The 15,106-nt window shown below is 36.7% G+C and overlaps 1 protein-coding gene across 10 annotated transcripts in view; it reads left to right on the top strand.

Moving 5' to 3' along the window:
- Positions 1-15,106, top strand: part of Doa (Darkener of apricot) — a 108,085-nt gene that overhangs the window by 83,587 nt on the left and 9,392 nt on the right. For 8 of the 10 annotated variants that reach the window (XM_069844061.1, XM_069844060.1, XM_069844057.1 and 5 more), the window contains 6 exons: positions 8,319-8,397; positions 9,154-9,220; positions 10,282-10,395; positions 10,956-11,046; positions 13,290-13,460; positions 13,568-13,697. In XM_069844061.1, the coding sequence (XP_069700162.1) occupies positions 8,319-8,397; positions 9,154-9,220; positions 10,282-10,395; positions 10,956-11,046; positions 13,290-13,460; positions 13,568-13,697 (652 nt within the window). Of the gene's footprint in view, positions 1-4,651; positions 7,192-8,318; positions 8,398-9,153; positions 9,221-10,281; positions 10,396-10,955; positions 11,047-13,289; positions 13,461-13,567; positions 13,698-15,106 lie in introns of those variants that run through there. The other 2 variants (XM_069844055.1, XM_069844056.1) reach the window with 2 other exon arrangements.

The raw sequence follows: 15,106 nt of genomic DNA on the forward strand, positions 1-15,106 counted from the left end.
TACAAATGTGGAAAAACTGGCTAGTTTTGTTCTAAGCTTACCATGTACTAATGCTCATACATAGAGGGTGTTTCATCTCATAAACAATAACCGGACAGATGTTCGAAACATGAGCACAACCAGGGCCATCTTTGAGCCATCTTGCTCTGGCACAACACATCTAATCAAATCAGAGCTGGAAACTGCAGTTGACTTCAACTATTACGCGGGATAAAATCTGTCTCAAAATACTTTAATTGAAACCTAGCTGTCGAAGTGTAGAATAAAGTTGTATTTTAGTAACTAAACTCAATAATTTGTCTATTTTCTATGTGAAATTTTATCGATTCCTTAGTCTCCCATATTGTCTTCAAAAAAAAGTTGGCAATCCTAGTTTCATGCACACAAACATTTACTAAATAACTTTCTTTTTAACTTTATTATTATTATTGCTTATTTGTCAAATTATTCAAAATCTATTGGAATGTTTGCGATCTTATATTTATTCCGTCACATCACTTTATTTCCATAACAAACTTTATTTTTTCCCCAGGGAACAAACTTTCCTCGATCCGCGCTCTTTAACAGGTGTAAACTAAAACTCAAGTGTCCCGAGTGAATAATAATAATAATAATAATAATAATAATAATCCATGGCGCCACAGCTCTTGAAAGTCCGAGACCGACCAACCGGCTGCTGGCCTCATGTTCACATGCCGAAGCAGAGGTGGACGATTATCCAACCAGAATGCAGGTATCGTGTGGTTAGACGATAATCTCCCCAGATAAGCTGGCTTTCGCAACCGGATTTCGCTACATATCGTAGCTCCCCAAGTGCATCATGAAGCTGGGTAGGCATAGGTCCCATACACTGGCCGAAATTTCATGACAAAATTTCTTCCCCCATGAGGACTAGAACCAGCGCGCATTCCGTAACGCGAGTCCTAGACAGGATGCCTTAGATCACGATGCCACTGCGCGGGACTCAAGTGAATATTCGATGTGTGTGTGTGAAAACCATCTACACCAAATCTGTCTAGAGATAAATACATTAAATTTACTTAAATAGGTTTTTAACAAAAGATAATGTATTGTTGACATACGAATAGATATTCTGCAGTCGCGGGATGCGCAGCATAACCTGACGTTCCATTACGAAATGTTATAGTCCGTGTTACGAGCAGTAAGCGATTTCTACTGCTAAACTCAATTTGACACACATTACCAAATACATATCACGAGATTTTGTAATGTATTCACTCAACATATTTCCCAGTTTGGCAGTGGGATGAGCGTGCTTACGTACAGTCCACCTGCCGTGATTCGACTGCTGTTAATCTTAACAATCCGTTCCCGTGCCGACTGCTAGCTATTCAGGTTATCTCGACGATTAGAGGCGGGCTGGACACGATGCTTCCAATGAAGAACCATCTGCTGTCATGAATCTAGATTTAGCGGCTTTGGTCACGGAATGAGAGCGAGCACGCCGGATGTTTGCCAAGAGTTGGCTGAAGGTAACAGCCATTGAGTGTGATCGGTGGCTGTTTCCTCAATCTGTGCGTCATGTAATGGGAAGATGTTTTGTCTCTTTCCAGACTTCTGTGAGCTGGAGAGAATTTCTGTGTGTTCGCCCCAAAAATTATGTATACTAGTTGTTTCGTATAAATGGCTTGTGTAAGTAATATCGTTTGAAGAAGCAGAGCACTTTACGAAGGGGTCACTGACTTTGTTGGTTACGTGCATGCCTCGACCTAAGTATCATGAGTTCAAACCGACTGATAGTGAGAATTTTTTCTATGACATGACGCCCCAAAGTTCAATGCGCCATAGCAAATTATTCGGAAACTCTGGTGGGGAACAAAAATTTGTGAGTCGTCCTTCAGCTGTTGAGTGTAACATATCGGAAAGGTTGGGCGAAAGGAAAATAAAAGTGTGTTTAGCATTTTACGTTATAGAAATAAATCGCATTGTAATGTAAAATTGTAATTTAGCTTTGTTGAGTTTAGGTGTTACACCAACAATTCTGAATGCTATCATATTTTTCTGTGGGAACCCAAGTGCTGAAAGGTTAAAATTCCAAGTTTTCAGACGCTATTATTCAGATGCCTCAACAAAACTTTCCGCAAAAGAATCTAGAAATTGTTGAACAATTAGCTAAAGACTAAATTTAACATTAGAAATAATTTAAGTAATAGGTTAAAAAAAAAAACAATAGTTTTTTCAGATTTTGCTGACTGCTCAGTGCGTCTTGCTTTATGCCTTGGCAATTTTACATTTGGAGGACTTCCTTAACAATTGTATATTGAAGCATTTGTAGCATAATTTTACAATACGGAAAAGTATAGTATTTTATACTGCATGTATTTAAAACTGTACATAATTTTATGATAACTTGGTACATTTTCATATTTTAAAATATGGTAAAATTCGGAATAAAATATATTTTTCTTGTTAATTTACTCAAACAGATGTTCCGCTCTAAAACAGTGTAATAAGAAATATGTATCAACGAAATACACATTTCTTATTTCGTGAACAAAGAGAAATTATATTTTCCGTGTCAGAATACATCTTCATTCATTTAATCAATACTGTGATTTTAACACTTTTTTTATTTTGTATGGGGCAGCTTTTGAGACCCAAAAATCGGGATATACCAATTTTTCAGAATATGAGGAAATACCTCTGGCCCATCCCAGCCTAATTAGTTAAACATCACTCAGCACATTAAGAATAAGGATTTACAAAAATGTTAATGGTAAGAAAATGTTAACACAAACTTTGTTCCAAGCATTTACATTAAAACTATGGAAAAGTTAAATACTGCAGAATCTTATTATCGTGTCTAATCTATACGGAAGGTGAACTGGATAAAGAAAAATATATATGGACATCCGGGTTTCCCTGCATCAGATATATCTTTGTCTTAATAATTTCCTTCATTGAAACCATCGTCATTTTTCGTTTGTTTAAACAGCACTGTTTCGTGTGACTTTGACCTAAGTTGCAAAGTTCGCAAGGTTAAAGTAAATTAAAACTGATGGTTTTTTTGTGCCGCAACAATGAACAAAATAAATACTGTTATTGCGCACTTCTGGCGAAGAAATAATGTATTTTATTTAATAATTCAATTTATATTCCATCATACTAGTATTATTGTATACATGATTACGCAATTTAAACATTTCCGTATATGGACATAGATCATAATTGCCTTAGTGGCAATAGTACTTGTTGAAAATACTAGGAAGTGCTGATACGAATGTTTTTTTCAGGGATTGTCAGTTTTGGAATTGGCGTAAAAGTGACGAAGTTACTGCTTCTTACACCCAAAGAAGTAATAGAGATGAGTAATAAATCCCGAAACTTTCTTGGGCGTACGAAGGAAGGATACATATTCCTTGTCTATCCTCTCCCTGGAGAGAAGTGAAGTACTGCAATTCGCTACATTTATCTGAAAACTGTCTATATCAACTGATGTTCGTAGTAAACATAAGAAAGGAAGCGGTTGTGACCTCGTGGAAATATCGGAGGAAAACCACAAATATGTACAGAATTCAATAATACAGTACCAGTATAGCCTACATGTTTTGCATTTCGTAGCTGTCTTGGGCTAGATCGTTGTTATGAATATTACAGTATTCTACCACTTCGAATACAGTAGCCCCATGCTCTTCTTACGAAATACATTTCTGTCACTGAAGTGCGATGATATTATTATTATTATTATTATTATTATTATTTAAGGTTAGTTCCATACTGTGCTGCAGTTATTTTTAGAATTGTCCACGGTCACCTTCAAATTTCCCTCATCTTCATACTCACTCGTCCACAGGGACTGAATCGGCAACTTTTCTAGCTATAAATCCAGCTGCAGAAATGTAAATTTGTCTCTCTCCCCGTAAAAATGTAATGTATGCCCCTTGTCTCGCGTTTGTATTCCGTTTTAAGCTTGTAATGACGAGTGAGTTGTGTGCTCGAGTGTAATGTTGTTCAATCCTCAGAAGAGGGAGAACGGAAAGATTCGAGAAGCTCAAACCCGGATAATAAAGTAAACGTTACCGTCGATGACATGGAATGGTTTTATTCTGTTGTCTCAGGTAGGAATGCAAAAGTATACTCGGTATTTGAGTGAAAATTGTGACATTTCATGTTCTTAACAAATAGACTTTCGAGAATAATGAGCTTATTCGTGCAACAACTGTAGAGGAAGGGCTGTATTCAGATCACATTTCAGTTTTTTCATGTCGAGAACTTGCATATACTTAAATCTCGAAATATATTTTTCAGTATCACATTACTTTCCCTGTACCCTGTATGAAGGGAGAATGTAATAAAATAACAGATCATAGAGAGGAAGGGTGATACTATTCTAATTAGTAGCTCCGTCCAATGAGCAGCTACGAAATGTAACATTGTGTAACTCTGTGCCATGACCATTACTTCTGTTGGCGTCAGTGTTCGCCAAGTTTGTTTACATATGATCAACAAGCTGTTCTGACGCCTCGTGTATTCTTAAACTTAGTTTGTGACAGATTGCGATGTGAACATAAAAGTAGTTCAGTATCTTATTGAGATACTTCCGTGTCGCGAGTGTTGTGTGTGCCTGATTATGAGTACAAAGATATTGATTTGATTCTTCACTAATATGCTGGTAAAGATGTGAACTTTGTACTATTAAGGAATGGAATGCAGAATGTTACTTTATTTCTTCATAGGTCATGAACCACGTATAAAGATTGTGAGCAGAAAAATTAAATATTCGCTTTTCTGCGTCTTGGGAGTTTTCATTAACTCCATTTGTCTATGTACAACCTTCAGGTTTTGGAAAATGCATATGAAATATTTTATTTCATTTCAAAAAATGAATTTATTTATTTTGTTCTAAAAATGTAACTGAGAGAGAGTTGATTTACCCGAAATATCGATTTTCTTCTGGATCTTTTTTCCTTGCGCAACACAATAGTTAAATGCTATAGGTCTGAAATGTTTACCTCCTAATAATAATTTATAAATACAAAAATGTGACAATTTCAGGATCTTATAATTTCAGAGAGTGAAATGAATTTCTTGATTGAAAAAACGTAAGGTTAACCGTAAAAGTAGGGCGGCAAGAACAGAAAAGGTGCTGTCGCTCGATTGAAGAAACTGTATGGAAATAATATAGAAAATCCTGAATTTCTGCAGCAATTTATAAATACCTGCCAGCTTATATTACGGAAAAATGACAATTTAGATGAGAAGGAATTTGTTGTCCGCTTGTTCCTTTTTCAAATAGAATTTTTTAAAAATGAAACTAAAGTAAGATGTTTTGCCTTTTATTGTGTTATACTTTAATGTTGGAAACAGTGATAGTAAGTCATTTAAACTGTCGTTAGGATGCAACCTAACTGAAAGCCTGATATAAATGAAACACACGCTCGGTATTGGATGCTTAGTTCGTCGCATTGTGGCTGTGAATGGTTTTCTTCGTCATCATCGTCGGTAGAAGAAAGCTAAGTTGTTTGATAGTAAACAAGCTAGAATAAGGAAATAAAACTATACAACATGACTCACGTTCTGCAAATAGATCTTCTGCACCGCACTGTTTTGCAGCTTTCGGGTCGCGTCTACTCTTCCGAAAAGCTCACGAGGGCCTGTGTCGTTCCTGTAATTTATTTGTGGAATATCGCGGTAATGTATGGATATAAACATATCTATTTTTTTTATTCCCCCCCCCCTCGATTTACGTAAGAAATTAGCAGAAAGCTACTGCGTTGCGCATTCTTTCTTGGAGCTCGTTCTGCCTGGTATTTTTAGTCAGGCCAGTATTTGGCAGGGGAGGCAAGCTTAGCCAGAGTATCTTTAGTTGCATCCCTGGCTGCGGCGTTGTCACATTGCTAGCGAGTACGTGGGGGAGGTCGGGAGAATATATTTTATTTATGATTACGAAAGTGAGTCGTTAGTATGACATGACACCGCAGTATGGTCGAGGCATTATCTCCCATGAAGGAAGAAGGAATGACGCACATGCTTTGTTGCCGGGGAAAGTGTGGATGAATGAACTGACCTATGGTGGTCAGTGGTACCCACGTGCAATATGTGACAACGCCGAACGGACAGTTCGGCCTCCAAGATTTCTCGTCACCTTTTCGTGCCGTGGGGGCCAGATCGGAACTGGCCTCTGAAGATAGCAGGAGGATGGCTTCTCGTGCTGCGAACGAGACTGCTGCTGCTTCTTCGACTCAGGCCAGGAGACATCGCTACTCACGTTCTTCGACCACGAGTGTTACCCAGCTGTTGACGGAGTCTTGCTCCAGTTTGCTTCAACGCATAACGACGCGGGTTCGCGGAACATCTACCACCGCCGATAATGTGACAACAACTACTGCCGCGGCTACTTCTGCGTCCGCAGTGGGCACCCTTGGTTTGGGTACCACAAGATCCAGACTGGAGGACAAGTACTCGTCGGTGCTGGATAAGTATGGACGTCGCCGTGGGGATACGGGCACTCGCAGAGGCGGCACGGAATCCCGGCGGAATGCGGTAGATGGCGAGCGGGAAATATCAAAGTCGCCCCCGCCGCTTAGCAAGAGTGCGACCACGGCTAATGTGGTGCTCGCAGAAAAGGCGTATCCCTACGTGAGTAACAGTACAGTGGCCCCCGTGCGCGAGAAGACACCTTACCGTCACGGTGAGCACAGGCTGTTGCAACAGCAGCAGCAAATTTACAGCGGCACTAACGTCAGCAGTGGCCATCGCCACAGACATAAGTCTGGTCAGGGTGACCGATCACGCCGGGCCCCAGTGCGTCCTGTAAGAATGGGAAAAAGTGAACAGGCCGAGCGAAGACTAATTGCGTCAGGTTTGCGTCTCTGCCCTGTTGAGATAGAGCCTTCCAGCATCGACGAACCTCCCAAGCAGGAAACTCCACTTGAAGACACTGTAAACGAACGTGAGGCTAGGCGAAAGGAGATCCAGAGTTTGATAATGAAGTATACTGCTCTGGACGAAGCGTACAATAAAAGAGCGAAAGCAGAAAAATTAGAGGCAAAAGATGCAGTAGAGGAATCCAGTTCGAGACCTAAAGTACCAGAAGGCAAATATTACTTGTTAGATGATGTCTATAGCAGGCCTTACGAGTCAACTTCAAACAAACAAAAATCTGTGAAGGCTCCCAATGTTGCCAGCAAATACCATCAACACAAATATCCGTCTGCAATGGTGGCAACTGTAAGTAATGATCCGGCCTTGAGAGCATGAACCAAGCAACCTTGTGTGATGACGTACAACTACATGGTGTTATTAAAATGAATACTTAATATTCGAAATTTTGCAGCATTTTTAAAGTTTAATTACTTTTGTGTGACGATTGGAATTTTTTATGGCAGGTGGGAAATTATGATTATGCTTAGTAATTTTTGTGCAGTTAGATATTTAAGATTTTATTTTTCTCTTGTCACATATTCCGAGATCTATGCTAAAATTATTTGAAACTGGCATACAGTACATAAAAAGTATAGATGCATGAATTCTGCTTTATAATACTAAACGTTGTCCCATTAATGGTTCACAAAATGTCATTCATATTTGAGCCATAAGCTGTAGTGACAGCACTGAAGCGCGATAGACATTTTTAACCACATTACCATATTTTGCATTTACTGTGTGTTTCTTTGAAGGGATGTGTGTGACTAACAGCAAGTGCCTGTCTGATCCACTGATCTGACCCCAGCAGCATGCTAAGTCTTAGTTCTAGCTGTGCGGCTCGCAGTAAGAGACGCTGGTAAGAAGCAAATTTTTAGTCACTAGTAAATTAAGGATATCCAGTTGAGCATGTAAGCACTGAAATGGACGTTATTAAAATTTAAACAATGGCATTTATAATAGTACAATTACTATTCTCTTACTTTTGCCAATGAAAGCTGTGGTGGTAGTTGATTTGACTAAATCCCACCCTTTCAATAAATAATTCTAGTTAATTTTTAAAGGTTCATCAAGATGATTCCCCTATGCCATTGCCTCCATTTGTTTGTTGTATTGCTATGGTAACGCTTTGTTATTTTGTTCCCATGGCAATCATTGTTAACATCATTTGTTGACATGGCAAACCATTTTGCCCTCTCCCCTCTTTGTCTCTTGATTGTTGGGTTCGCATCTCGGTTTGAATTGGCGGCAATGAAATGGCACCTCCACCTCTACCTATCGCCCACTGCGCCACGTGATCGGATGTGCCTGTTTGCCCTGCCCGCCCTGTTCACCCCGCTCGGTCGGTCGGTGTAAATTGGCGACGGCTTGGACCATGTCCTGTGACTGACGGACGGTGTGGTGTGGTGGTGCGGTGACTTGCCATCCTGCAGAGCTCTCGGGCACCCTCGGTGGAAGACGACGAAGATGGCCACCTGATATATCGTCATGGCGACGTTCTTCAAGACCGATGTTCGTGAATACAACAACTTTGTAGTAGATATACTAATAGACAATATCATTTCCCCTGATATTACATCAATTCCATGGGGAGAACAGACATTTTTACACGTCATTCTCAATTAGAGTGCATTAATAACAACCATTCCTTTTCAGCGCTGTGTGTGTTGTGGGAGGGGGGAAGACGGGTTGTAGATGGCATGATAATATGAGTTCAGGGGGAGAAAAAAATTGGATTTAAATTAAATTCTTTTATATAAAAATATTTTTAAGCATGATAGTACAAATATTTTCAAACTTAAAATATTGGATTTTGGCTTTAAGATGTGAAAAAAAAAAGGACACATTTTTATAGCAGTTGGGCGATTTTTTACTGCCTAAGAGGGAGATAAGGTATTTAACAATGTCTTAGTTGTAGACTGTGCATGTTGGAAACCACTTGCGTAATTTGAAATATTGTAATTGTTCACTTAAACAAAAAGGTTTATATTCTAATATAAAAACCGAACAATTAGTACCTCATTATTAATCATACACAAATATGTAGCATCTTACAAAATAGTGTTACAAAAAATGTCAGTCATGTTAAACATAATTTTAATATAATTTAACGTAATTGTAATATAATTTCCATGAAACAGATGACTTTTTGGTAAGTGAGGTTATCTGGATTCGTGTGGTCTTGTTGTTTAAAGACGAAGTGGTTTCTAACAATAGCCCAGTCATCTAACTAGCATGTTCTAATTTATCTGTGGATTTAATTTTCAGATAAGATACTGGCCACCCTTGGGGAGGGCACTTTCGGCAAAGTCGTAAAAGTAAAGGATTTGCATGCGTAAGTATGATCTTATCTTCCACACTTTTAATATTAATTCTGGTATCTTTGATAGTCTGTATGTATAACTACGTAATAAAATAAAATGTAATTGTGTTTTCGACTGCAGAAAGAAATGTCAAACGTTGCAGTTGAGAAAGAAATTAATGGCTCTGGACGTCTAGACATTAAACTGATCTCTCTCTCTCTCTCTCTCTGTACAATGGCAGGACCTTAACTTGTTTTTCACTCTGACTCTTAAGAGCGGGCTCATGAGTAATTCGGTCACAAGCACAGCATAAGAACAGAAATATTGATATTTTTTCGTGGGTTAATAGAAGGGGAGGACCACCAGTATTATTTTTATTGGCTGAAGTTAAAAGTTTGGCAGAATATGAACTGCTTGAAGATTAATGCAATTCTTTTGCAATTTTTTCATTATTTAAATTTCTTAATTTGTAAAGACTTTTATTAGAATTGCTGCTTGATACTGAACATTCATTTTTTCAACCATATGATGTCTATAATTTTATGCGGTTTCAAATCTACTGGGAGGTTGAAACTATTGAAGACAATTAAAATGACGTATTTTGTCAGAAAGTACGTGAAAATAAATTAGGTCTAGTTTCCCAAATCTAGTATGTTGAATTATAATTCATTCCATATGCAACATTTTAGTGGAAAAGTGTATTTCACCTCTCTGGATGTGAATCGTCTTATAGGACAAATTTTGTTTTTTCAAGTTCATAGAATTTCATATTATGTTTGCCTTAATAAAGATATTTATGAAAATTGCCATAGTTATTTTCATTTTACTTGTTAGTGTATTGGTAGAAAGAGAGAGATTGAATATTATGTTGTCAGTCATATCACACACATCCCCTTTTACTGAAGTACATCTAAAATCAATTTTTTTTTTCCATTGTCTTAAGATCCACAAAGAAAATGCACATTAAATTAGAATTAGCATTTCAATTACGAATGCATTTGATATCTCTGTACTGTTATGTATTATGGAAAGTAAGCAAATTAATGTCTTATATAAAATCTCAGTTGTGTTAATAATTTTTATTGTCTTGCAGAGATCATGTAATGGCGCTCAAGATCATCAAGAATGTTGAAAAGTACCGAGAGGCAGCAAAATTGGAGATCAATGCTCTAGAAAAGATTGCTGAAAAAGATCCTGAGTGTAGACAGTAAGTATACTACAAATGACTGGATTTAAACTGTTATGAGTTTGTGCTTTGAGTACCTCTTGCAGGCTATGCAGTGTATATGTATTCCAAATTAAAATACAGAAATCATGATTATTAATTTTTAATTATTTTTTATATTTGAAAATGTTTGTCAGTCTATTGACACTGTATTATACTTCCAATCAGGGAAACATTTTACACAATTTAAATTTTTTACTTTCTGTATAAGAGTATGTAACTTGGTCAGAATAAAGTCTAATGACAATTTTAAGGTATTTAATTTTCTACAGCCATGACAAGTTTGGATAGTGAATACATTTTCTTCTATGTATATCAAAATAAAATTAAATACAATATGTGGCTAACGATTCAGAATCAGGGTATTTTAATGATCTTATATCGAATATAAAAAGAAAACCCCTATTATTTTTTTTCTAAAGCACATTTCAGGAACTATTACTTATTGAGCGAATTTTAAATTATGCTATTTGCATTTTTTCTTCAAATGAATATGTAGTTTCTGATGGTATTTAATGTTTACTCTCCTTTTTTTTTTCCAGCCTGTGTGTCAAGATGCTTGATTGGTTCGATTATCATGGTCATATGTGCATTGCATTTGAAATGTTGGGCCTTAGTGTATTTGACTTCTTGGTAAGTTTTGAGCTGTGATTTTTTTTTATAAAATGTGTTTACTGTGTGGCAAAAAAAAAAAAATTAGGAAATCAAAGTGATGACAAGTGAAAATTTAACTTTGTTACTGTCAGCCCTTTGAGTTGATTGTAATCAAAATTTTCTGGATTGAAGCAAGGTGCTTACTGAGCGTGCGCAGTACGTTATAACTGGAACTTTGAAATTCGGTAGCTCAAATTTTGTTTCTGGGTCTGTACAATAACATATTTGGAAGAAACTTAAATTTCCTGCTCAAGTTACTTTCTAGTTGCTTAAACTAAATTCTGTCAGTGATGGGGAGGGGAGGTTCTCTTCATATCGAATTTTCATCCAGATTATCAAAATTAGTATTGGTGAATGATTTCACAGTAAGAGTAGTTATGTAGAGGCATAAAATTTATTGCTTTCAAATGATTTCTTGTGTGGCTCTTTAGAATACACTTTTAAACCATAAAAGTACTGAAAGGATTTATGTTTGAAAATCTTTGACTAAGAGAGAAAGAAGTTGAACGAGATTTATCCTGAGATGTGATCCTGGATTTCAATTTATAAAAGAATTCCAACACTTGTCACAGAGATAGTAACTTTCTATGGTGACAGGATGTTTATTTGTATGGTAATTTTTTTAGATAGCATGTATAGATGGAATATGAGCAGTGGCGTGTAGTGAAAGCAATAATACAAATTTTTATATATATAGTACAAAACTGATAGCAACCTACTCACCTAAATATATTTGAAGACCAAAGCAGTTCTCCTCTCTTCAGCAGCAAAATCTTCGAACAGAAAGAAACTAATCCGTATTGGCCAGTACAGGCATCTCAAGCTAAGAATATGTAACGAATCTGCCTCATCTGGGACAGGTGCTCAGAGAAAAAATTTTGTGACATTTTAAGATTAGAGAATTCATAGTTCTCACGATTAAAATAAAATTTCTGCATTAAATTTCTTCTTTCTTGCTTTATGACCAGGGGAAGCAATGCTTCCATGTACAGCACCCCACTGAATGTGAGTCACTGTTTAAAGTATTTCAACCATTTTCTGACATGACAATTTTGCTCTGCTTTAGAAATTCTTGCTTGTTCCACCCCTTTGTAATCATAAAATGCCTCAAACTTTGCATCATTGCTGTTAAATGTGATTGGTAATTTGTTCAATTTAAATATATGAAACATTTTGATCTACACTTTTTTCATACTAACATTGGAACAAGTAAACATTTTCAAACATAAATAAGGCATTGATACTGTATATTGGAACATTCACTTACAGTATATTGAGTGGGACTGATGGCAGAAACGATGCTGTTTGTTAATATGTAATAAGGTTCTTGATTAGTATCTAAACTTTCAAGGGAATATTGTTACAGAGATGTCGAAACCTCTGTTTAGGCTGTACACACTGTTAGATCTTCATAGCAAATGGATAAATGCAGCAAATTAGTTTACTCACTTCAGGTAAAGAAAATGAATGTATCCCATTTGCATTCCAGTATACAGTAGTGTATTTAAACGAAACCCACATAATGTTTGAATCTTGATTGTTACAGATAAAGTTTAAACAGTTTTAAAATAAAAGTTTGTCTTCTGAGCCATATTTAGATATTTTTAAGGTTAAATTATTTCTAACGTTTCTGCAATTAATTCCATTTATCTAAAGTTCAAACGTGAGTGTAGTGAATTGTTTGGTTGAGAATATCAAAATTACTTCTCATCCTAGTTAAAGTTGTGGAGCCTATATTACATCAAGTTCGCAACCTTGAAACATTCGAGTGATTTGTGTTTTAAACAAAATTCTCAGAATTGCTATTACATAATCTGCCTGTAGCACCTACACCAGTTGAAGGTGACTATTGACTAAATATTGTTCCCGTTTGGTATCTAAAAGTAGAAATAGTAAACATTTTCTAGTGTTAGTATAGTATTGCAGATGCACCGAGATTGACCATAGAGATATCTGTGGATGTTATGAATTGGTTAATAAAAATATGTACACATTGAAAGAACTAACTTTGATCAATGGAAAAGAACAGATTAGTACATTAATGTTTCTAAGAGAAACAGGCTCTTAAAATTTTCCATGTGCTTTTTCAATGACTCAAAAAATGTTTTGATGGAAGGTTGAACTTAGAATGAGAACTGTGACATTCAAGTTTGTTTTTTAGATATGTATAGATAAAGACTTAACTCTGAATTATTAGAGAATTTCTCATTTTTTTATTACAGAAAGATAACAATTACCAGCCATATCCATTGGAAACTGTTCGTCATGTTGCGTACCAGTTGTGTTATTCTGTCAAATTTCTTCATGACAACAAACTCACTCACACCGATCTCAAACCTGAAAACATTCTATTTGTGGACTCAGACTTCGAAATAACATACAACAGTAAAAAGGTAAGTTATGCATTAATTCAGTCTTCGTTGTTTCTGTGTGTTATAAATATATGAAAACTTGACACAAATCAGGTAACATGGTCTGTGATTTTTGCGTATGTCTGCAGAAACGAGATATCAGGAGAGTGAAAAGGACAGATGTAAGATTGATCGATTTTGGTAGTGCAACTTTTGACCATGAACACCATAGCACAATTGTGTCTACAAGGCATTACAGAGCACCAGAAGTCATTCTTGGTAAGCTGAAATTAATGAAGTGAGACTTCTAACAAAACACGTACAGTTTTATATTGGAATTTGGTAAGAAAGGAAATTATATTGAGATGAGATAGCAGTCTTAATAATATTGGTTGCAGTTTTACGAGAATTAGGTTTGATAGGTTTCATGAATTAATATTACGAAATCTTGACAATAAGTTAAGTATAATGTGTTAAACCTGTAAGTGGATTTGCTTTAACTCATGAGATTGAAATTGTAATAAAAGTAACTTATGAACAAGATGTGTCTTTCGTGTATATTTTGTTCTTAACAATGCAGTTAATAAATCAAAGACTGCGTTAATAAAGTTGCACGTGAAGTTGAAATACACACGGGTTTGTGATGTTATTCAAATGTACCTACGAGTTTTTTTTATTATTTTAGTATATCTAATCAATGATATGAATAATTTTATTTATGGATGGTCCACTGCTATGTAGTAATGGTTAGCTTTCCTGACTGTGGAATGAGTGGGCCCCGGTGTAAACCCTGTTTGGGACAAGTTACTTGATTGGGTTTTTCTGTGAGGTTTTCCCTCAACCACTCGAAGCAGAATTACTGGGTAACTTTCGGCGTTGGACCTCGTACTCATTTCGCCTTCATTAGTATCATTTCATTAATCATCTTCAAGTTATAGATTGACCAGAAGGACATGGCAGACGTGGTTCAAGGATCCGCCTACAGATGTCGTCTGTCTGTGGGAGCTGCACATAATCAGAGAAGCTAGGGGCTTTAGTAAGCAGACTGCTGTTTGATCAGGAGAGTGTAGCTCTCTCGTATAGACGGCATCTTGGTGAGTTGTGGAATTGACGGTGGCATGGCCTTCTGGTTGAGGATGCAACAGATTCAGGCACATGAATTGCAAACAGATGCCATCGATCTGAGGAGGCTGCAGAATAACATCACAGGCAGATGGAGAAACAGTCTCCAGTCAGAACTGGATGCTGTGACTGAATTGATACGATGGCACTATGAAGTGAATCATGCGCTTGAGGAGTGATCCTAAATGAACTTCAACAATCATTCCAACATAAGAAGGTTCCACAATAAGCCTAAAGCTGTGGTGCTTACCTACGGGTCCTCCTCTGGAGAAGAAGAAAAAGTTAAGGATCTTGAAACTGAAAAATATAAGAGAGTCTTGGATTCTTTACAATGAATAACTACCTGTTTATTATTAAAAATATTGTGAATTAAAATTCTTCGTGGGCCGCAAGTGGCAGTATTCGTCAAATAATCAAGCAGTTATGGGTTCGATTCTTCACACACAACTGGTGGTTTTCTTTCCATAGGGGCTAGTTGTGTCCACTGTCTTGTTTGTCTTGTGGTGTCTTAAGTAGTGACTTCGTGTCATACAGACCACATGATTAATGAATTCGAGCCTGAGAGG

The sequence above is a fragment of the Periplaneta americana genome, chromosome 13, assembly GCF_040183065.1.
Source record: "Periplaneta americana isolate PAMFEO1 chromosome 13, P.americana_PAMFEO1_priV1, whole genome shotgun sequence".
Lineage (NCBI taxonomy): Eukaryota > Metazoa > Arthropoda > Insecta > Blattodea > Blattidae > Periplaneta > Periplaneta americana.